Source organism: Petaurus breviceps, unplaced genomic scaffold, assembly GCF_028583685.1.
Source record: "Petaurus breviceps papuanus isolate PSGF00001 unplaced genomic scaffold, PetGlider_PUasm1.0 91133, whole genome shotgun sequence".
NCBI lineage: Eukaryota > Metazoa > Chordata > Mammalia > Diprotodontia > Petauridae > Petaurus > Petaurus breviceps.
In genome coordinates this window covers 63,305,492-63,329,969 of record NW_027187419.1, presented here as the reverse complement: position 1 = coordinate 63,329,969, position 24,478 = coordinate 63,305,492, and the positions used below count along the sequence as shown (strand labels likewise).

Sequence of the window (24,478 nt, the reverse complement as noted above, 5' to 3'; positions counted from 1 at the left end):
GAGAAGGAGGAGGAGGAGAAGGAGAAGGAGAAGGAGGAGAAGGAGAATTAATATTCCAGCTTCCAACTTCTAAAGAGAAGCCATGTGGTTCCAGATTCTCTTCAGGGGGAGAACTCTGGGAAGAAGTTGACATGTATAAGAGTCAGCACCTCAATCATGATCCTATACCCAGTTTATCACATTGGAGACTTCAGGAAATTTCCTGTGAATGAGATCTATGTTTTGTCTAATATATTTTCATCTGTATGATTTCTTTGGTTTCCATTTTTTATTGGCTTGGATAAATGAGTCTGTTTGCTATTCGATACATGTGATCTTTATGTAACCGGCACTTACTAGAAAAGGAACCAAGTCTTGCATATATAGCTTGGTATATTCATTCCACAAAGGTGTAAGTTGAGCCGGTCTGAGAAGGAAGGGAAAAATATGAATAAGTCATATTTAAAGTCTTTTTAAAAACTTTTTTAGAATTGTTAGCTTCCTTCAAAGTTTGGGTTACTTTCCAGAACCTATTAGAAGCCTTTCTTTTTTTTTCTTTTTTTTTCACTTAATAGTATTTTATTTTTTCCAATTACATGTAAAGATAGTTTTCAACATTTACTTTTATAAGATTTTGAGTTCCAAATTTTTCTCCCCCATCCCCGCTCCCCAAGAGGGCATGAAATTTGATATATAGACTATACACATACAATCCTATTAGATATATCTCTACACTAATCATGTTGTGAAGGAAGAAAAGAAAAAAATGAGAATTGCATTTCTCTTCATTCTACCCCCCCATTTATTCTATTCTCTTTCTCCTTTTTCTATATGCCTCTTCAAAAGTGACTTCCTTCTGACTACCCCCTTCCCCAATCCACCCTCCCTTCTATCACTGCCCCCTGTTCTCTTATCCTCTTTCCCTCCTACTTTCATGTAGGGTAAGATAGATTTCTATATCCAGTTGTGTGTGTTATTCCCTCTTTGAGTCAATTCTGATGAGAGTAAAGTTCACTCACTCTCCCTCATCTCCCCCCCCTTCACTCCATTGTAAAGGCTTTTTCTTAACTCTTTTATGTAAGATAATTTACCCCATCCTACCTCTCCTTTTCTCTTTCTCCCAGTACATTCCTCTCCCTGTACTTAATTTTATTTTTTTAAATATTATCTCTTCATATTCAATTCATACCTGTGCCCTCTGTCTATATATACTCCTTCTAACTACTCTAATACTCTGATTTTTTTCATCAAGAATGTTTGAAAGTCCTTTATGTCATTGAACATCCATTTTTTATCCTGAAGGATTATACTCAGTTTTGCTTGGTGGGTGATTCTTGGTTGTAATCTTTATTCTTTTGCCATCTGGGAATATCATATTCCTAACCCTCAGATCCTTTAATGTAGAAGTTGCTAAATCTTGTGTTACCCTCACTATGGCTCCACCATACTTGAACTGTTTCTTTCTGGATGCTGTAACAGCAAGCACCCCAAGCGTCCTCAGGGTTTGCCGCCACCACAGGTTTTTGGATCTGCTTTGATAAAGGAAAGCAACTCAAAATGGGTTAACAAGCTTACTTTAATCAGTCAGACATATATCATTTACCTTGTTCAGGGGAAAAAGGTCAGCACCCCGAACTTCAAAGCATACAGGCAGAATTATCAAGACAGAAACAGATCAAGTATACAGATTTCCAAACTGTCCAACCATTACATCCATACCCAGTCAACATCTGGGTTTTCCACATCTGGGTTTTTCAAAGCCGGGGGACTCTCAACAACGGCTTCCCAGAATTCAGATCAAATCACAGAACACTTTTCAAAGTGAGTCCCAAAACAAAGCTATACATCAGGGCTTATATAGCCTTCTCCTGGCTCAGAGAATGTAACAACCTTTTGGACCCACTGGCCAATCAAAAAGTATCTACTGAAAAACAAGCCTCCCACCCCAGGCTTCAGGTGCACTTTAGCCTAGGGGCAGGGAAGATCTTTAAAATTTACATTCGCATTACAGATGCTTGCAACATTTTCTACTTGACCTGAGAACTCTAGAATTTAGCTATAATATTCCTAGGAGTTTTCATTTGGGGATCTCTTTTAGTAGGTGATTGATGAATTCTTTAAATTTCTATTTTACCCTCTGGTTCTAGAGTATTACAGCAGTTTTCCTTGATAATTTCTTTAAAGATCATGTCTACACTCTTTTCTTCATTATGGCTTTCAGGTAATCTAATAATTTTTAAATTATCTCTCCTGGATCTATTTTCCAGGTCAGTTGTTTTTTCCAATGAAATATTTCACATTGTCTTCTATTCTGTAATTCTTTTGGTTTTGTTTTATTGTTTCTTGATTTCTCATAAAGTCAATAGCTTCCATTTGCTCCATTCTCATTTTTAAGAAATTATTTTCTTCAGTGAGCTTTTGGACTTCTTTTTCCATTTGGCTAATTCTGTTTTATAAGGCATTCTTCTCATTGGATTTTTGGACCTCTTTTACTTTTTGGACTAGTCCACTTTTTAAGTATTTTAGGTATTTTTTAGTACTTTTTTGTGTCTCCTTTACCAAGCTGTTGACTTGTTTTTTATTATTTTCTTGCGTCACTCTAATTTCTCTTCCCAATTTTTCTTCTACCTCTCTTGATAGATTTTCAAAATCCTTTTTGAGCTTTTCCATGGCTTAAGATTGATTTCTATTTTTCTTGGAGGTTTTGGATTATAAGAGTTTTGACTTTCTTGTTTTCTTCTAAGAATGTGTTTTAGTCTTCCTTGTCACCATAATAACTTTCTATTGTCAGAGTTTTTTCCATTGTTTGCTCATTTTCCCAGATTATTACTTGACTTTTAACTATTTATTAAAGTAGGGCTCTGCTTCCAGGATGGAGGGTGCACTGTTCCAAGCTTCAGGAGTTTTATGTAGCTATTTTCAGAGATATATCTAGGGACCTGTAAGTCTTCCAAGTGGTATGATCTAAAGAGTGGATTTACTACTCTCCTGGTCTGTGCACTTTTCTGCCCTGGCACTGTGGGGAGGAGCCCCTCTCTATTGTGGCTGCAGGCTCTGGGACTGCCATCAGGAATATGATCCAGATCCGAGTATGGGCAAAGCAACAGAATCCTCCCTCAGTGCTACCAAAAAGACCCTGTCACCTCCTTCTGACCATTGTTCAACCCCCTTGCCATCTGTGGGTTGAGAGCTCTGGAAGCAGCTATTTCCACTACCACTGCTGATTCAGGCACTCCAAAGGCCTGCTCCTGGTTTTCCAGTGTTGGTGTTGTGTTGGCACAGCCTACTCTGGACTGAGCTCCTGTCTCACCCAGGTGGGACAGACATTTTCTCCTGACCTTCTGAGTTGTCTTTGGCATACATGGGCTTAAAGTCTGGAAACTGCCTCTGCTGCCAGTGATTCAGTCGCCCCGAGGCCTGCTCTGGCTTTGCCAGGGCTCTGGTCTGTGCTAGCAGGTTCTCCTCTCTCACCCTATTGCAACAGACCTTTCCTGTTGACCTTTCAAGTTGTCTTGGACTGGAAATTTGTTTGACTCCATCTTTTTGTGCTCTAGAATTTGTTTAGAATCATTTTTAAAGGTAGTCAGAGGGGTTTGAAGGAGAACTCAGGTGGGTCCCTGCCTTACTCTGCCATCTTGGCTCCACCCCTCCCATATTTAATAAAATCTTGAAATGAATATGTCACCTCATTATTTTTTATCTTATGCTTTTGGGCATCCCATAAACTTTCTCCCTCGAAATAAAGGACAAAAAAATCCATTGATCATCTCCCTCTGGGAATTGTATCAAGTCTTCTGTTCCAGAGAAACAGGGAAAGAGTGGGGAAGAGCTCTGAAAGATGAGAAGACCGGCCATAACAATGCATAAAGTCATCATCTCTGCACTGCCCCCCCACTTTTTGGAACTATTTAACATTCCCATCCTGTGGTCTCTGACCCCTTTTGTAATTTCCTTAGGGTGGTCCAATTTCTAGAACATGCAAAAAGCCCTGAGGAATGCCATTAATACAGAGCACTCCAAAATCAGTGAAGTATCTCCCTAGCATGCTAGAATCCACCATCTGAGCCTACTCTTTACTTTGGGAGAAAGGTAGTTACATGTATTACATTAACCTCGACAAAGGTAAGACAAACTAAAAGACTGGGCACAGACAATGACTTTTCCAGGCACAACAACCCCATAACTGAAGGAGAAACATGGAACAAACACTGAACACTGAATCATTCCTTTAAAAGGGTTGGCAGCTTTGGGTTTTACTGAACTTAAAAAGAAGTATATTCCATGGTCAAGGTCAAGAGTGCTGGCCTAGGAGTTAGGAGGGCAACCTTACCAAATAGTCTGTATGACCTTTAAGCAAGTTATTTAATGTGGTTTTGCCTTCATTTTCTCACATGTCAAATGAAGGGCTTAAATAGAGCTGTTTTACCTTAAAAATTCCATGACTTTCAATAGAGGTAAAGGAAACTCATTCCAAACTGCATGAGTTGTTCATAGGGTCAACTCCTATCTGCACAGATGCAGAATTCACAGCAGGAGGTACCCAGTCTTCTACTGAGGGCAGGACCTGTTCCTGTTTTTGCATCCCCATTGTTTACTACAGTGATTAACCCATAGTAAGTGCTTTTGACTTCACTTTACAGGGAGAAATATTCCAGAACATATCTGTGTACTGAAACTTATTCAGTAGTTATGGGTTGACTTTGATTTACTAAATCTGTGAAGAAGAATTCAGATTGTCTCAAATTAGATATTCACAGCTGGAAGAAATACGTCCTTGGAGAGAGAGAACTTGTCTAATGAATGTATATCCTCTTAGGTTCTAGTCAACCAAGTATTTTTTTTATTTTAATTAATTTATTTACTTTTAGTTTACAACATTCAATTCCACAATCTCTTGAATTCCAAATTTTCTCCCTCTCTTCCTCTCCCGCTTGCCCCCACCATGGTGACATGCAATTAGATATAGATTCTACAAATACCTTCACATTAAACACTAGTCAATCAATAATTATTTATTAAGTGCCTACTAAATGCCAGACACTGCTCTAAACATGAAGGATACTCAAAAGGAGAGGCAGAAAAAAAGCAAAACATAAAAAAGTTTTATAAATAAAAACATGTCAGCTTTTTAATAAATGGTGCGACTTTCAGCAGTTGACCCACTTTTCTACTTCAGGAGTAAGGGGTTTGGATCTGAAAATGTCACTGAGAAAACTCATGAGGCTTGCCTTTCCTCAAATATGGATCAAAGCTGATTCATTAGGTATCATTTAAACATTAAATGAAATTTAGATGATTATTAAGAGATACTAGAAAAATTGAGTTTTCTTTTGCTGTCAGAAACAGTAGATGAAGAAGAAGAATGTAAAGAAAATTGAATATAGTATGAGGGGTAATTAGTAAAAATTAACAGTAAGGCTCAGAGAGAGTCAAATTTTTCTCCTCTTAAAATATGCTTGGAATTTTATAATTACATAGTTTAGAAAAATGGATTATTTATATCCTTCAGTGACATTCGTGAATCTACCTTATTTCTTTTTTAATACTGGGGTAGAATTTTAAGATTACATTAAAAAGTACAGGTCATAACAAATAAGATTAAATCATCAGCAGTGGAATTATGACCAATATTTACACTGAAAAGTGTCTCAGTGCATAGAGGGGTTAAATTTTGCAGACTCTATCTCATTTTTGAGATCAGTCATCTAGGTTCTCTGCCCACTCTCAATCTCCCTTTCCTTTACTTACCTGAAGTGGTTGGAGATTCCTTGATGTATTTGATTAATGTAATGGAAAAATCTTAGTACAACAGAAATCAGGCTCATTTAAAATGAGGAGCTGTGGGAAACCTTTTGCAGACTACAAAAATTAAATGCTTCCTTTCTGCACCCCAATCCTTGGCCCCATGGGACCATAAAAGCACAGGAATGGAAACAGATTTAATCTCATTTCCTATTTTGAGCACAGATTTTAAATGCCATCAGGGTTAGGTTAATGGGCTCTGTTATTAGTCACCTTGCATAAACATGTTCCACTTGAGAGGAAAGACTAACTGGATTTCTTTCCCTGATTGATGATACAGAAAGGATTTGGAAGAGTCATTTTTAGGTGCAGCTACACAAAAATACAACAGCTCATTTTCTGCTTAAGTTTTGCTAATATGAACTGATAAAGTTTTGCTCTTGTAGAATCAGAATCATTTAATATTTTTGAGCCACTGAATCCTAGAACTCCCCCCCCCAAAAAAAACCACTGTCTCAGAGAACATGTAATTTCGTAATTAGGTGGTAAAACAAAACAAACAAAAACAGTTCAATATAACAAAAACATGAGAGTCCTTTTTAATAAATTGTGCACTTTTCAACATTTGTCCCACGTCTCTACTTCAGGGAGGATTTTGGAACTTCAGGGAGAAATCATTGGCCTTGCTGAAATTCTTAGGACTTGCCTTCCCTCAAAGTGTGTCAAAGTTGATGCAACAGGTGTAATTTAAACATTAAATGAAACTTAGATGATATAATATCTCTTAATTAAAAGATCTGGGGAAAATGCAGGGGAGGGTTGCTATCAGAAACAGTAGACAAGGAAAAATGAAAAGAAAATGAATATACTATGAAAGATAGTTAGGGAAAAAAATTAACAGCTTTGGACTCAGAGATAGGAAAAGCTGAGATTGAATTCTTCCTCAGACATTTACTGGCTGTGTGATGCTGAGAAGTCACTGAGGCAAACTGTCTGCCTCATTTTCCTTAAGTGTTAAATGGGAATAATAACAGTAATACTTACCTAACAGGGTTAGTGTGAGGGTCAAATAAGGTAAAACACATAAGTTGTTTTACAAACCTTAACATTATAATAAATGCCAACTTTTATAATGCTTTTAGGGATTGGGAAGAAAAAATCAATTCATATCCTACAATGCTTTCAGGTTTCTATGAAAACCATGTAAGGTTTTTGCAAGGACTGTCAGTTATCATTTTACAGTTAAGGAAAGTGAGACTCAGTGAGTTAAATGACTAGTCCAGGATCACACATCTAGTACATATGAGTCAGACAGTCAATAAGCATTTATTATATGCCCGATATTATGCTAAGCAATAAAGATACAAAGACATGCAGAAGACAGTCCCTGCCTTCAAGAGGCTCCTATTCTAATGGGCAGGAAATGAATCCATCCAAATCTTCCTGAACCCAAGGCTGGCTCTCTGTGTGCTATGACACACTGCCTCTCATGGGGAAAAAGAGAAGGCACCATGAAGGGAGCGGCATCTGAGCCGGGCTTTGAAGGACAGCAAGGATGTCAGCAGGGAGAGATTTCACACATAGGAACTCATGGGATCTTCAAAGTAACCCTGAAATAGTTGTGGTAGGTTTTTATAACCAGATTTTACAGATAAGGAAATTGAAACTGAAAAAAGTTAATTTACCCAAGATCACATAATTAGTAAGCTGGCAGGGGATGAGACTGGAACTCAAGTGTTTTGATTCCTATTTCATGACTTTTTAAAATCTCCATATTTATGATGTGTGTGTGTGTGTGTATAAATTGTTTTTTTTTGTCTTTTGGAGGGCAATTGGGGTTAAGTAACTTCCCCAAGGTTACACGACTAGCTTTTTCTTGTGTAGGTGTTAAGTGTCTGAGGCCAGAACCGAACTCGGGTCCTCCTGACTCCGGGGCTGGCACTTTACTCACTGCGCCACCTAGCCACCCCTTATTTATGATATTTTTTAAAACTCCTATGCTTCCTCTGTAGTCTAATCCTTTTAAAAAATTTTTGGACTGTGGCTTCATCTCTTCATAGACAGTTATTTCCTTCAGGCTTTGTAAGGAATAAACAAAACTTCCAACTACATATAATGTTCAAAAGGTAGTGGAAGAATAGAGATCTGACCTCCTAAGTCACTTATGGCCAGGCATGATGATATGCATGTGTGATCTCTGCCCCTGGGGAGACTGAGGCTGGTTGGTCTGTTATTCTTGGGAGTTCTGAGCTGCAGTGGACTAAGAAAATGGGGCGTCCACATTAAATCTGGTACTAAGATAGTGAGCTCCTAAGGTAAGCCCCACAGAACAGAAGCCCACTAGGCCACCTAAGGAGGGGTTAAATGGCCCAGGCTGGACATGGAGCAAGTCAAAACTCCCATGCAAATCAGTAGTAGGAAATGGCCTGTGAATGGCTGCTATACTTACTGTTGTATGTGTGTGTGTGTGTGTGTGTGTGTGTGTGTGTGTGTGCATGTAAAGAGAGAGAGAGAAATGGGGAAGACAGAAAGGGGGAGAGAGAGACAGAGAAAGGGAGAGAGAGAGATCTGACCTCATAAATCACTTCAATCTCCCTATTCCATGAATAAAAAATGAATCTCTGTTTGCTAGCAATGCAAGAGAGAGGCTAATAGCTGTTTCTGTAGGAGTTATTAATATACCCCTTGTCAACTCTGATCTTATTTAGAATGCATATTAGACAGAGAAAATCAAACATGTTATGTATGGAAATGTATTTTATAGTAGTCATGACAGTAAATGTTGAGTTCAGAATGCAAACAGTTTTCATATTAACCTTTTTGGTTAATTAACCAACCAAAAAAGCTGATTATTTCCCACTTCAAATTTTTTCCATGACTTGATTTCTTCAAGAATCTAAAGGAAAAATCAATTGTCTTAATTTCATATGATTAAAAGAGGAAATAAAATTCCATGTAAGCATAGAGGATATACATATATTTATATGTGTACGTGTATATATATATATGTGCATATATATATATATATTCATCCCTAAACTGAAAAAATTATTTGTCATAGAAATGCAGTCTCATAACTTTCACAAAAAAATATCCTTAAATGTGAGGTTTTACCATAATTATTAATAAATCACTAAGTGTATACAGAAAAAATATATAATTTATTAAATATTTGTATGATTATTTCAGTTTACAGTAATTAGCATTTTTCTTAGGGCAACATATTTTTCGTTTTGTTTTGTTTTTGGAGGGAAATTGGGGTTAAGTGACTTGCCCAAAGTCACACGGCTAGTAATTGTGTCAAGTGTCTGAGGACGGATTGGAACTCAGGTCCTCCTGACTCCAGGGCCGGTGCTCTATTCACTGAACCACCTAGCTGCTTCAGCAACATATTTTCAAATGGTATACTCTCTTTGTTACTTAAGTTGACTAGGCTGGCTATACTAAATGACATTGGCTACTGCATATTCTAGACATCTTTCAAATAAAGAAATTAACTACTGGTTCTTTTAAATAAATTTTAAAGGGAAATTTGTTTCTAACAAAATGTTTTGTATAGGTACCTGGATTGTCTTCTCTCCAAAGGTTTACCTACCCCTTTCAAAATGCTTAAATTAGAGAGAGAGAGACAAAGAAACAGAGGGAAAGAGAGGAGGAAGAGAGATAGAAGAGATAAACAGAAAGAGTTTCTATTTGGCAATGATCTCTTTCTCTCCCTCTCTCTCTTTTTTTTAAAAGTCTCCTTAACATCACATAAAAGCTGGTTCTAAAAGCTTTATGAGCTGTATGTACTACTGGTCAGCAAAAGCAAGGGAGAGGAGGTGGCAAGAGGACTGAGCCTAGAACCAAAGTAACCCTCTTTCACATGCAAATTAAAAAAATTATCTATCACTTTGTCCATGGCACTGTGCTAGCAGAAGTAGGGATACAGAGACAATGGGCCTCATTCCTGCTCTCATGGAAGTTACAATACAGTAAAAAGGAGTGCACGTATACAAACAGCTGTAACATAAGGCAGGATTCAATGAAACATCATAATACAGAGGCAATTAGGTGGCACAGTGGAGAGCGTGCTGAACCTGAAGTCAGGAAGATCTGAGATCAAATCCTACTTCAGGTACTAATTGTGTGACCCTGGATAAGTCACTTCACCCTGTCTGCCTCAGTTTCCACATATGTAAAATGACCTGGAAAAGGAAATGGCAAACCATTCCAGCATCTCTTACAAGAAACCCTAGATGGGGTCATGAAGAGTCAGATAAAACTGAAATGACTCAACAACAAAAATGGAAGAAGAATGGGGGAACTGACTCAGCCTCATACTCTATTCTCACTAATGCACATTAGTGTATAGTGAACATTAATGTATATTATATCTAATGAGGGTTTGTCATGTGCTAGGTAACATTCAGAACACACAATTAGACATGGTTCCTGCACCTAGATTTTTCTTTTGTCAAATGAGATTTCCATTAATGATTAATCCAAGAAGGCCCAGATCCATCTACCTTCTTTTCCCATACTTACCTCCTGAGGTTCTGACTTTGTAATAAAATATTATGCCTACCTACCCACTGGGAAAATAACATCAGTGCCTAAATCTGTGATGAATTTAATAATTAGACACCCTCGTGCTACCACAGATGACAGGAATTTAATGCTGCAATTGTTTCTTTTAAAGCCCCTGATTACTGAAAGAATGCTGACATGACAAGTGATATTAGTAACAGGCCATTTCCACCATAATTAGGTTGATTTTATTTTATCCCCCCTGAAGGCCAGCAAAATATAGGTATTGGCTATGGGTCAGACATAAAGACCACAATCAGGCAGAATGATTTCAAATTAGATATTTTTTTGTCTCTTCTCTTCAACCAAAATCACAAAGAGGCATAAATCACAGACTTACTATGATTTGAAGTTCTATACAAGGCTCAAAATAAATCAAACCCTTAAAGATCACATAAGAAACAGCTAAAGCAATTGGTCGAGTTTAGCTTGGAGAAGGGAAGAGTGAGAGGGGTCCTAAAAGATGTCTTCATATACTTAAAAGGCTGTTATGTGGAAGAAGGAGCACACCTGTTTGTGCTGTGACACAAAATAAACAAAATGCAGGGAAGAGAGCTGTCATCTCAGAACAAGAAACCCTGGGTTTGAGTCTTGCTGTGTGGACACTGAGTTCATTCTCCTTTATTTTACAGGTAAACTGAAACCAGAGAAGGAGCTGAGTTCAGATGCCACAACACATCACAATGCCTCTTAGTCCCAGGCCTGGAACTAACCACCCGAGCCACTTCACTTTTCATCTATAAAATGAGTTAGACTAGGTATAGATCTCAGTAAAATAATAAAGCTCTAAGAATGAAATAAGCCTCTTATACACACACACACACACACACACATATCTGCAAATACTCTTTGGGAAATGGGAATGATGTCAATATACTGCAGGATTTTGATATGAAAGGAAACTCCAAGGTCATCCAGAAGAACCTCCTTGTTTTACAGAAGGGGAAAAGGAGACTCAGAAAGTTTAAGTGACTTCCCTATGTCACAAAAGTAGGTCCTCTGATTCCAACTCCACTGACATTTCTAGGGTCTAAAGAAGATCACATGCTTGATCTGCTCTGAACATACCCAACGTAATCAACCATGGGCCTTGAGGTCAAGGTCATGTTTCAAATTCACAGGTCTGCTAAAATCACTTCTCTACTCAAACACTTGCAGTGGCTTCCCTTTGCCCACTAAAGTGACGTCCAATTTACTTAATATGGTATTCAAGGCCCTTTAAAATGTGGTTCCAGTACAGTTTCGTAAGATCATAGATTTAGACCTGGAATGTACTTTGTTGTTGTTAGTTATTTCAGTCATTTTCAACTCTTCAGGACTCCATTTTTCTTGGCAAAGATACTTGAGTGGTTTGTGATTTCCTTCTCCAGCTCATTTTACAGATGAGAAAACTGAGGCAAACAGGGTGGATTAAGTGACTTTCTCAGGGTCACACAGCTAGTAAATGTCTCAAATTTGACTCCAGGACTGGCTCTCTAGTCACTGTACCACCTGGCTGCTCTGGAATGGGCCTTGGGGATTATCTAATCCAACTCAATGGATAGAATGCTGGGCCTGGAGTCCAGAAGATTCATCATCACAAATTCAAATTTAGTCTCAGTGAGTTCAAATCTGGCCTCAGACACTTACTAGCTGTGAGACTCTGGGCAAGTCACTTAACCCTGCTTGCCTCAGTTTTCTCATCTGTAGAATGAGCTAGAGAAGGAAATGGAAAATCATTCCATTATCTTTGCCAAGAAATTCCATGAGAATCTAAGTAATCTTTTATGAATGAGGAAATGGAAGCCAAGAGGTAGTAATTAAGGTTACCTAGGTAGTCAAAAGCAGAGGTAGGAGTCAAGCCAAGGTTCTCTGACACACTGCCTCTCCAGCCTTAGCTCACACTGCTACCTTTCCCAAACTGAATGACTCACAAGTCCCCTCTAGATTCACCTTTTCCCACCTCCTTGTCCTTTAGTACCCTAGATTCCTCTTCCATCTCTGCCCACTAAAGTTTTCCCATACTTCAGTCCTTTCTGTCCCAACTCATGTGCCACCTTCTCCAAAGGAGAACTGGGTCTTCCATAGCATTTTCCTCTATATTCTCTCTTATGTATTTTAATTTTTTTTCTAGACCTGTGATTTCATTAGGTAGGGAGTTTCTGGTGAGATAAGACAGTTGCCTGGGGACACTGAGAAGTTAAGGGACTTGCCCAGGGTCACACAGCCTGTATGTGTCAGAGGGAACACAGCTCTTTCTATCTATTTACCCACTACCCTACACTTCCCGCTATATATACTTCTCACTTTCTTATTTGTATTACATTTATTTGGGTTGGGGTTTTCTCCCCAACTAGACCAGAATCTCCTCAAGGGCAAGGATGATGTTACACGGTTGTTATAAGTAGAAGGCTTCATAAAACATTCTTCTGAAAGTCCCACAGAAATGAGAATTTGTGGTTTCCCTTTGTATCTGTCATACCTGGCATAGTCCTTTGCATAAAGAAGCCATTTAATAAATATTTGTCGAATTGATTTGACATGAAAAAAGATTAAGTCAGCGCTCCATAGAGACAAAATAAGAGAGGTCGCTAGGCTTCTACTCATACCCAGAACTTGTACCAAAGGATTATGCATAAAGTCACTCAGTATTTATGTTTGACGTGGTTGTTCTTAGACTCTGGAGGATGAGAGACAGAAGGCAAGAGCATCGATAAAGCCTAGTATCAGGTGAATGCAGTGGGCAGGGCTTCTAGTCGCCAAAACTCTAGCCTTTGCTTGGAAAAGGCAGAGTCCTCCCTTCTCTCCCTGGTGACTTCTACTCATTAGAGGATGGAGTTACAGTTAACAGAGGATTCCTTGAGGAAGGATCATTGGGGACACACAGAGCAAGGCATTTACATGCTTGGACCGATTACCTTACCTAATCACCCACCTGATACAATCCAGGGTTTAACTTTTTCTGAAATGCTTTGGATCACATTATTTACCATAGAGCTTTTCCAATGTCTAGTGAAGACCATTCAAAGTTAATGGGACTAAGAGGCAGGGTATTTTATATAGATAGTTCTCTCATTCAAAACTGCATACCTTTCTTTGTCTTACTAGTCTCTACAGTCAGTAATTCTTGCCCTGCTCTAACCAATGCTCAGAAGACGGAAACAACAGTAGTCAACTGATTATACACAAAATCCCATTTCAAAGCAAATAAAGATGGCATGAAACCCAACACCACATTAAATCTCCTCATAAATATCACCAGAATAATGGTTGTACATGGAGTGCTATTAAAAAAATAAAATAAAACAAATCAGCTACACCAGGCATTGTTTCCAACTTGGCCCTTTTTGAAGGCCCTCAAATTTGGGCCCTTCTCTAGGTGCAGCTGCTCAAAATAGCATTTCTTCTAAGGAACAAAGAAAATGAAATTTCTCTATGGAAATCTGGGTATTAGCCTTCATGTGAAATAGGCGTCCCATCACATTCTGAAAAACTGAACTAGGGCATTGTCACTATCAAAAATTCTACTCTTATCTCATGGGCAGCTGGTTCCAAAAAATAACAACAAATGTGTAATTGTCTTTAATGATCATTATAGCAGTTCACATTTATGTAGCATTTTCAGGTTTGCAGAATACTCTGAGTAGTTTATTTCATTGGAGTTTTACAACCGCCATGTGAGACAGGTGCTATTGTACCATGCTACAGATGAAGAAATTTGGTGTTAAAAGAATTATCAAGGCCAGGCGCCAACACTTTATCCATTACACCATGGAGCTTATCAAATATCTGGCAGCCTCAGCCCTCTAAGACAGTCGCAAATCCTGGTTGTCACAAAAATGATATCCCAGAACAAGAATATCACTAAACAGAGATTTTTTAAAAAATGTAAAATAAAAGTCTAAAGAATAAATTTGGAAAATGGGATACTCCTCACATGGAAGATGCTTTCTTTGGCATATAATGGGCTCTATTCTTACTCCTCAAGAGAGTGAGGCTGATGACTTGGGCAGCTCTGCCTCACTTAAATCTAATTCACATCCTTATTAAGATGTCACCCTAGTGATGTCATTGGTCCTTTTTGAGAATGAAGGACGAACAAGCACAACAATCCCTGCTCCTCAGAAGGGGATGAGTTAAGCTCCCTTTGTTAACAGGGATAAAAGCAAGGTCTCATCCCTGTCTAGAATTATTCTCTGTGACCTGGCAGGCAGAAACAGCCTATATTCTCTTAGTAAAAGATATTGCTCAACTCAAGGTTAATATTTTCTTCCTTTCTTATAACCTAAATCTTTCCCTGATTTAAAATACTACAAATCCTTTGCTGAGAAGACAAACAAGCAGATGTGTCTTTCTTTCACTCTAGCTCTAAATGAGAGACACTTGGGGGCGGCCAGGTAACACAGCAAGTAAGAGCACCGGCTCCAGTGTTGAGAAGACCTGGAGATCGAATCCCAGGCTCAGACACTCAGCACCACACCCAGAAATAACTGGCTGTGTAACCTTGAGCAAGTTACTTAACCCCAATTGCTTAAAAAAAAAATAAATGAGAGACACTTGGAAATTATACTTCTGAGGTGGAAAATACAGGTACCCTTGTTGCAGTCTGAAGAAATGCTGAATTTTCACTTTGTTTAAAAACCTGCCTAATTTTAAAAATCTTCCAACTCTGACACTACCTGTGTAAACACCTAGAGAAGCTGAATGAGGCCTGCAGACGCAGTTTCTGCTTTATTTGTAGCTTGGACTCCAAGGAATCATCATTACAGAGATATTTAGAAGATGAATCTTTTGTGAGAATACATCGAAAGTACTTTTAGCTGTAGCTTCTTCAGAAGAAAAAAAAACATGAGCATCCCTTAGATTTTAAATGAGTGCTACACAGCAAACTCTAAGCTATAAAAGTTATAAGTAGTATGGGCAAAGGAAGATGTAATGTGTAAGGGCAAAAATTAATATTATGGATGAAGTGACCTGTGTACCTTTTCAAATTCAAAAAAGAATACCACAAAGAGAGTTGGGCTAATTTAACTTCAGATTACTGTTGTGGGTTTTTTTTTCCTTCTTTATCACAATTTGATTCTATTTCCTATAATCCCTTCAAAACTGCCATCCAGTTTCAAACTATCCCAGCCTCTGGCATTGTCCTGTTAACTAGAATCTTGGATTGGAACCTCCACAGATCTGATAACAATTGCTTTCAAATTGACATGGATCAGGGCAAGCTTCATCTTCAAAGCTCAGGCAGAATCTAATAGCCTCCAGTCCTTCCTTGGGGCCAGAAGGGTGGCAGACCCTGCTGAGAGTCATTTCATCCTTTAGAGAATTAACACCAGTCACAGGAAACAGCCAGGGGATGATGACATCAGCTCAACTAATAGGGCTTTTCTGAGAGTGGAGAACAGCCATAGCAGCAGTGGAAGAGAAAGCTGCTGGGCTTCTCATTTCTATTTTTAACATCAATTATTTAACTTTTAAAAATAAGTCACGTGGCGCATGATTCAAAGGCATTACAGGTAATCACTGGTAACTAAAAATATTCTTTCAGCTCCTCATCTTTAGAACCCAGTCCCTTTAGTCATAACCAGCACAATGCAATAAGAAAGCAAATTCCCTGATCTTTCTTCACCTTCTTATCTAAAGCCTGTCTGACACACACTGACTCTAGGAACCAGAATCCAAAGAATCATTTTTGCAAATCATTCACATTCATCTTTCTCTAGAATATTTACCCCACATAATTTTTTTAATTCTGATTTTTAAAAATGTTCTTTTTCTTTTGTAACTAATAATATACCATCATTAGGATTTTTTTTAAAGCCTGTCTACTTGAATGCAAAATTTATTTACCTCTACCAGTCCTAGAAATATAGCAGTATTAAACTGTCACATACATTAAACTAATCCATCCACCAAAAGTCTCTTTCTAGCATTTTTCTGGTACCCAAACACAACGTCACTAGCCCTGCTTCACCTTCCTCCCCCACATCCCTTCCCCTGACTTACGGTGGGCTGTTTTGTTCTGATCGCTTTGGACACTGTCCGCTGACTGGTTGCTAGAGGCAGAAGAGATGCTGGAGCTCCTGACGAAACCAAACGCTGCCAGTTTAGCTGCTGGGAGACGGGAATATCCAGGAGGGCGAAGTCCAGATTTGGGGAGGTTGGCTCTTGTGGCGTTTGAAGTGGAGGCTTTCTTCAAATCAGCTGAAAAGAGGGGTAAACAGAATAACTGTCTTTCTTAACAGGATAAGCCAGGGAATCTTATAAGTTGTAAACAGCATAAACCATAGTTTGCAACAATCTTTAAAGATTTAAATCTGGAAGCTGCCTTAGAAGTGATCCAATCCAAATATTATGTCATTTTACCAATGAGAAAACTGAGGCCCACAGTGGCAAAGGTCCCAGGTCACACAGATAACAAAGAACAAAACTCAATTCTTATGACCCTAAATCCAGTGGCCTTTCCGAGCTGTTTCTCAGTAGTTTTGACAAGTTTCAGAACTTGGAACCCATCTCCTGTTTTAACTTTACAGAATAAAGTTTTCAAGCAGTTCAGGTTAGATGTGGCAGGAACCAAATGGTGCATGCATCATCATTCATAAATGCTTGGAACCAAATTATTTTCAGACTCACAGAAGACAGGTTCACAGGTTGGTTTTGAGGAATATCAGTTTGGCTCCTTCCATTACTTGCTTCTGGTCTAATCTGTGAAACCACTTTGGAATCACATGAAAGCCCATTTATTCCAAAATATTAACATTGGGGTATAAAAAGTTATGTCTCAGCATTTCCAGTCTCTACTTCAGGCCCCATGAATGACTGGCCACTGAGCATCGAGTCAGGATTCATTGCAAAGTGATTGTTACAAGAAAAGAATCTGCTAAGTTTTTGACAAACTAACATTCTATAAAACTGAAAAAGCCCAATCTTTTGTCATGCTCCTTAATCTGACCTAACAATGGAGAACTCAAAAACATCTAGTTAGGAAATTTAATAATATTGTTTTCCAGAGTATTCAGCACTTGGTCTCTGAGTGTACAGGTATAATTTGGTATTTTTTTATGCCTATATACGATCACCTAGTCTAGTTGTGAAGAAATCAAGCAGAAGAATTTCTCACAGAACAACAATAGTCCAAAAATTAGTGAGGAAGAAATAACTATAGTTATTTGAGACACAAATGTGTTCAAATGTTATTAGGCCATACAAGTCTCAGGATACTGAGTAACTGTCCTTATACACAGGTTTGACCACGTCATGACCTTATTCAATAAACTTCACTAGTTCTATTGATTCTGGAATAAAGCCTATGTTCCTCTTTTTTGCCATTTAAAGTCCTTCATAACCTGGCTTCTCCCTATCTTTGCACACTTACCATACATTATATCCCCTTCCCACATTCTACAGTCCAGCCAAACTGGTTTTCTTACTATTATTTACACATAAAATCCCTTTTCCTGCCTCTGTCTCTCTTCCCTGACCATCCCCCATGCCATGTCCTCCTCACTTCTCTATCTAAGAATCCCTCACTTCCTTCACGACTCAACTCAAGCTAGCAGTTTTCAGAGGAAGAAATTAAAGATATCTATAAGCATTTGAAAAAATGCTCTAAATCTCTATTAATTAGAGAAATGCAAATCAAAACAACTCTGAGGTACCACATTTCACTGGTCAAGTTGGCTAAGATCACAAAACAGGAAAATGATAGATGCTGAAGGGGATGTGGAAAAATTGGAAAACTAATGCATTGTTGGTGGAGTTGTGAATTGATTCAACCATTCTGGAGAGCAATCTGGAACTATGCCCAAAGGGCTATAAATAACTGCATACCCTTTGATCCAGTAATACCACTTATAGGGCTGTATCCCAAAAAGATCACAGAAGTGGGAAAAGGATCCGTATGTACAAAAATATTTATAGCAGCTCTCTTTGTGGTGGCAAAGCATTGGAAATCAAGGGGATGCCCATCAATTGGGAAATGGCTGAACAAGTTGTGGTATATTAATATAATGGAATACTATTGTGCTATAAGAAATGAGGAGCAGATGGACTTCACAATAACCTGGAGAGACTTATATAAACTGATGCTGAGTGAGGAGAGCAGAACCAGGAGAACTTTGTACACAATTATAGACACAACTAACTTTGATAAACTGGGCTCCTCTCAGTAATGCAAGGTTATAAGACAACTCCAAAAGACTCCTGATGGAAAGGGATATCCACATACAGAGAAAGAATTATGGAGTCTGGATGCAGACTGAAGCAAACTACTTGCTGTCTTTTTTGTTTTGTTTTGTTTTGTTTCTTCTTTCTCATTGTTCACTCCATTGGTTATAATCCTCCTTTGCAACCTAACTAATGTTTAATGTGAAAGTATGTGTAGATCCTATATTTGACTGCATGCTGCCATGGAGGGGAGAAGGGAGGAGAGGAAGGGGGAGAAAATTTGAAACTCAAGGGATTGAGGAACTGAATGTTGTAAACTAAAAGTAAATAAATTTTAAAAAACAAAACAAACAAAAGGGGGCTCTTTGAAAAGGATTTCAGTCACTATAACTTCTCAGAGAGATCCAAAGGAGGAAGAGCCCTTCCTTTAGAACAATCAAAATTTTGGTTATTCGGGAATGCAGTTCTAAGTCTGGAAATACATACACATCTCTGCCCTTGGAAACAGTGAGAAGTATTGTGCATGGTCTATTTTAATCTACAACACAGCACATAGTTTAGGGAGAAATGAGAAGTCTCTTACAACACTCCCTCCCATCTCCCCTGGCCATCTCTACCTCATCTATTTCATTCAGATTCAGTTTGGAAGGATTTTGAGAAAACCATTAAGTGTCAGACATTGAACATGGTCTGTCGTGTCTTTTTCCAAAACCTGTTCCTAACCTGCTAGGTGGAATAAATGATTTATGCAACAGATCAAAGACCGTTCCCAATGAATAATTCTATCATTGTGCATTTAAAAGGAAATTAATGAAAATAAATAGGGTTTTTTAAATTAGCTTTTCAGTATCAACTGTTCAAAATCCTATGCAAAGCAGCCTAAGATAAGCACTCTTATTTTCTTGAATAAGGTATTACATTTTGACAAGATTTTATGGGAATAAAAGATTAACAGCTCTGTTTGAACTGAAAAACTGCTTTTTGTGTCACTGAAAATTTGAAAGATGCTTTGCTATTTCAAAGGGAAACCATTTTGTCCTTTTGAAAAATAAATCTTTTGAAGAAAGGAAATTGGCAAATTCCTCCAAAACTTCAAGAGCTGTTTCTGTTGTGCCTTTTTTTCTTTTGTTGATCTTCTTTTAAATGTGACACTATAAATGCTAGATGATGGTTCCTCGGGATGCCAATCAGAATGAGCCAGTGCTTTAAACTCTGAATTAACTGATACTGATGAGGCAATAGCTGTCATTGTGTAACATTTTTTCAAACCATAAGTAATAAAAATAGAAGAATCAAGAACTTGAAAGGCAATTATGTTCAGAGCAATGTGGTAGGTCATATCCTCTATGGATACAAATATCCTCTATGGAGTACAAAAAGAGGAGAGAATGAAAATGGGTATATGTCTTCCAGACTCGTTTTTTTCTATAATTTTATGTCAGAAAGAAAAATTTTTTTTGCTTCTATCACATTTTTTTAACATAGCATGAGTATACACACCTTGCATAAACTTAGTTCTTTTAAGGAGCTGGGTGGTATACTGGATAAAACACTGGACTTAGAAAACAGAGTCAAGTCCAGGAAAGCCTGAGTTCAAATCCAGCTTCAAATGCTTACTAGTTGTGTAACCCCAGGCAAATCATTTACTGTCTGCTTGCCTTGGTTTTGCCATCTGTAAAACAGGGTTAATAGTAATACCATCTCCCAGAGTTGTTAAGGATAAAATAAAAGAACATTTATAAAGTACTTTGCAAATCTTAATAAATGCTAGCTATTGTTGATATGATATAATAATATATTTCCCCCCAAAGTATCTTCTGACAGTAGGTAGTTGAGTAGCTCATGTGATATGAATGAGTGGCTATTCTTTCTTGTCTTGTTTTGAAACATTAACACACACACACACACACACACACACACACACACACACACACACACACACACACACACCCCCAATCTGTATATATCAGGCTTCCACTAGCCAAGGAGATATTAACTACAATATTTCAGTGCAGCAAACAGAATCTGTGTCCTGGGAGCAGTGAAAAACAATAGAACCCGGAGCAAGAATTTATTTTTCCTGTTACAAATTTATTATTGTTGTTCTGTGTAATGGGAATGGGAATTTGAAGATCTTTCCTGCCCCTTAATAGACCTTCCCTGCTTCAATGTTCCTGGCCCCCTAATAAGCTGAATATAATCACATGAAGCCTGTGGTGGGAGGAGTTTGCTGAAGGGTGGAGCAGAGCCCACAGGAAACTGGGAGTCAGCACACTTAGAGACAGAGGGAGGAGAGGACATACTCAAGGAGACAGTTAGGCTTGTGAGTTTTATTTGTGGGAAGGCTAAAGGATGGTGTGGCTCTCTGCTGTGTTGTGGTGTATTAACTTCTTTGCTGCTATGATGGATTTGGCTTTCTGGTTTTGGGATTTGGTTTTCTGGTGTCTGAATAAATGTTTTGCTTCTGTCTTCTATTTGGAGAGTCTGTTATGTTTTGGGATTGAGCACTATGCTGGCATATTCACAGTCACCATTGGCACTGTGAGTATTGTGTTGTTGCTACATTCAGTTGTTTCAGATGTATCCAATTCTTTGTCACCCCATTTTGGGTTTTCTTGGCAAAGAAGCTGGAGTAGATTGCCATTTCCTTCTCCAACTTATTTTACAGATGAGGAAACTGAGGCAAACAGGGTTAAGTGACTTGCCCAGGGTCATACATACTGGATTGGAACTCAGATCTTCGTGACTCCAGCCCTGGTGCTCTATCTACAGCGTCACCTAGCTGCCCTCAGATTAAACAGGGCATATATAGGAATACAGAGAACTGAATCAAATGGGATATTTGTGTTGTGGGGGGTGGTGGAGATAAACTCCAGTAAGTACCATACAAAAATGTTAAATAAAACCAAAAGCACTTATTATCTATCTTTTGGTACACAGTCCAGCATGGATGACATGATTTGGGGTGGAGGCAAGGCTCCATATAATGGGGCACTGGCTTTAACATGCATAGAGAGGTCCTGATGTATTCATTTATCAGTTATCTAGCAGCTTCAGTTTTCCTGGACAGTCATGATTCCAAAAGCAAGGCCTATCATCCAAAAACCTCACCTCTGTCCCCCAACCCCTCAAAAAGCTGCAAGGAACCTAAAATGTAAAGCTAGAATGAGACAGGATATGATTTCTTGGATTGCTTTTCAAAAGAGCTCTCTTACCATGGCTTGGAAGAGCTTAGTCAAAGCCTGGTACAGCAGAGCAAGAAATACAAAGAGGTAAAGAGGGGCTTTTTTAAGTACACAAAAGAGGGGAGAAGCATCCAACTGTTCAAATATGGTAATAGTAATGGTGGCCAAAAGTCATCTATTACTTCTAAGATAAAATGCAAGCTCTTTTATTTAGGATTTAAAGCCCACCATAGGCTGGCTCCAACATTCCCTTCACATCTCTTTTACATTTGCTATTTACCCCATATGTCATTCAATCTCCTACCAGCATGCTATTACATTATGTCTAAAATGCCCTCTCTCTTCACCACCTTGGAAAATTCCTTGCTTATTTCAAGACTCAGCCCTAGGGCCATCTCCTACTTAACACCTCTAATTGTTAGTGCTTATTTTTATTCTGTGCTAAGTCGCAGAGTGGATAGAGTGCCAGGCCTGGAGTCAGAAAGACTCATCTTCCTTAGTTCAAATATGGCCTCAGACATTTAATAGCTATGTGACCCTGGGCAAGTCACTTCACCCTGTTTACCTCACTTCCTAATCTGTAAATTAGCTGGAGAAGGAAATGGCAAACCACTCTGGTGTCTTTGCCAAGAAAACACCAAATGGAGTCACAAAGAGTCAGACATGACTGAAAAACGACTGAACAACAACAATAGTTTTATTTACATTTTATATATTTTATATTGACTTACTGTTTTCCCATGATATAACTTATGCTCCTCCAGGCTCAAGACTGTTACATTTTTTTCTTTGTATTTTTAGAATCTACATAGCCTAGTTCCTAGCACATAAAATATGCTTAATAAATATTTTCTGAATTAATGAATAAATGAATGGACAGTAGTAGCCGTTAGGAAACATAAGAATCACGAACTAAGGAAGTACAAGAATCTGGGGTCATTCAGTATAAGGGTAATCTTAGTCTATTAAGCCCTGAACACTACATTCAAGTCAGGCTCTCTTACACACATACACACACCAAACAGTAGATTTTGGTAGCCTGAAGGAACATATACACATAAAATAAATACAAGGTCTATTTGAGAAGATACTTCAGGGTTAGGGAAAATCAAGAAAGACCTCCTTTAGAAAGGTGTAATGGGAATTTGAAGATCTTCCCTGTCCCTTATTAGATTGAGGGGGTTGTTTGAAGACCTTCCCTGCTTTGAAAGTCCATAGGAAGCTTCCCTGCTGTGAAGATAATCTCTGCCCCCTAATAGGCTGAATGTAGTCACATGGGGCCTGTGGTGGAAGGAGTTTGCTGAAAGGTGAAGCAGAGCCCACAGGAAGCTGGGAATCAGAGCTAGTGAGATGGTGGGAGAGAGAGGTTCTCAGGCAAGGAGAGAGAGGTTTGTGAGTAAATATTGATCTTGTATTGGTTTGTGGAAAAGCTGAAGAAATATCTTTGTTACTATGATGGAATCGGTTTACTGGTTTTGGGATTTGGTTTGCTTGTATCAAAATAAATGCTTCAGTTCTGTCCTCTATATGGTAAGTTTGGTATATTTTGTGATCGAACATCATGCAGTATTTATAGTCACAGTCTTGATCATGATCATGGGTGCTGTAAATATTGCATTGGCACTACAAAGGAGTAGCTTGAATGGAATGGTGAAGAAAGTAAGGGATTCTGAGAAAAAGAGGTGAGGAGGGGGTGCATTCCAGGCATGGCATGAGGGATGGTCAAGGAAAAGACACAGAGGCAGGAGATGGAGTGTTGTGTATGAATAAAAAGCAAGAAAGCCATTGACTATGGGAAGGGATGTAATGTACAGTGAGTCTTCAAAGATAAGAGAAAAGTCAGATTATGAAGGACTTTAAATGGCAAAATAGAGGGATGTAGATTTTATTCTAGAACCAATAAAGAGTCACTGGAGTTTATTGAGTAAGGTCATGACATGGGCAAACCTGTGCATAAGGACTCAGTATCTTGAGACTTGTATGGCCTAATAATATTTGAACACATTTGTGTCCCAAATAACTATAGCTATTTCTTCCTTATCAATGTTTAGACTACTGTTCTAGAAGGAATACATTTTGATTTCTTCACACATACTGAAAGGGCAAACTAAGTTTATTGGGCTGGCAAGTGAATCATTTAATAATTAAATTCCACAAGCATTACCTACTATGTGCAACATACAATCCTAAGCAAATAAACTACAAATATTTAGAATTATGCTTTATGCCTTCCCCAGATTTTTCTATAAAGTACAGGGAATATGAAAATAATATTATAGAATGAGATTAGTCAGTAAGCTATGCAGGATTGTAAATTATAAGAAGCAATTCTAGATGGAGAAATCAGAGACAGTTTCATGGGTGTGATAGTAGCTAAACTAGATGAAGGAAGTGAAAGATTTAATCAAGGGGAGGTAGAATTCATTTAAGTGTGTGCAAAAATATCGAGATGGGAGAGCATAGGATGAATGTACTCAGATATGTAATTCGATTTAGTTCAATAAACATTTATTAAGCACCTGCTATAAGCAGAGCACTTGGGTACAGGATGGAGATACTTAAGTAAATTGATGATCCTACTGATTTTAGTATTACCTCCAGCGATATAGACTGAAATACTCCCCTAAGGCCTGCCCATTTTCAGGGACTTAGGTCCATATCTTCAAGAAAAATCACCCTATGAGGTCTACCCAACATATTGGAACCTTCCTCACTTTTTCCTGGCACTACGTCAGTGGAGGATATCTACCTGCCATCCCTTATCCTTGCTATATAAGCGGCCCCTCCTCTCTTTCTGTCATATACTTCCCTAATTGTATCTCTAACACCACTCATACAAAGAAAAAATATTTCTTGAT

At 38.3% G+C, this 24,478-nt stretch overlaps 1 protein-coding gene across 1 annotated transcript in view; it reads right to left on the bottom strand.

The window, feature by feature from the left end:
- Nucleotides 1-24,478, bottom strand: part of MTUS2 (microtubule associated scaffold protein 2) — a 732,715-nt gene that overhangs the window by 451,822 nt on the left and 256,415 nt on the right. The window contains exon 5 of the mRNA XM_069080726.1: nucleotides 16,276-16,473. Within this exon, the coding sequence (XP_068936827.1) occupies nucleotides 16,276-16,473 (198 nt within the window). The remainder of the gene's footprint in view (nucleotides 1-16,275; nucleotides 16,474-24,478) is intronic.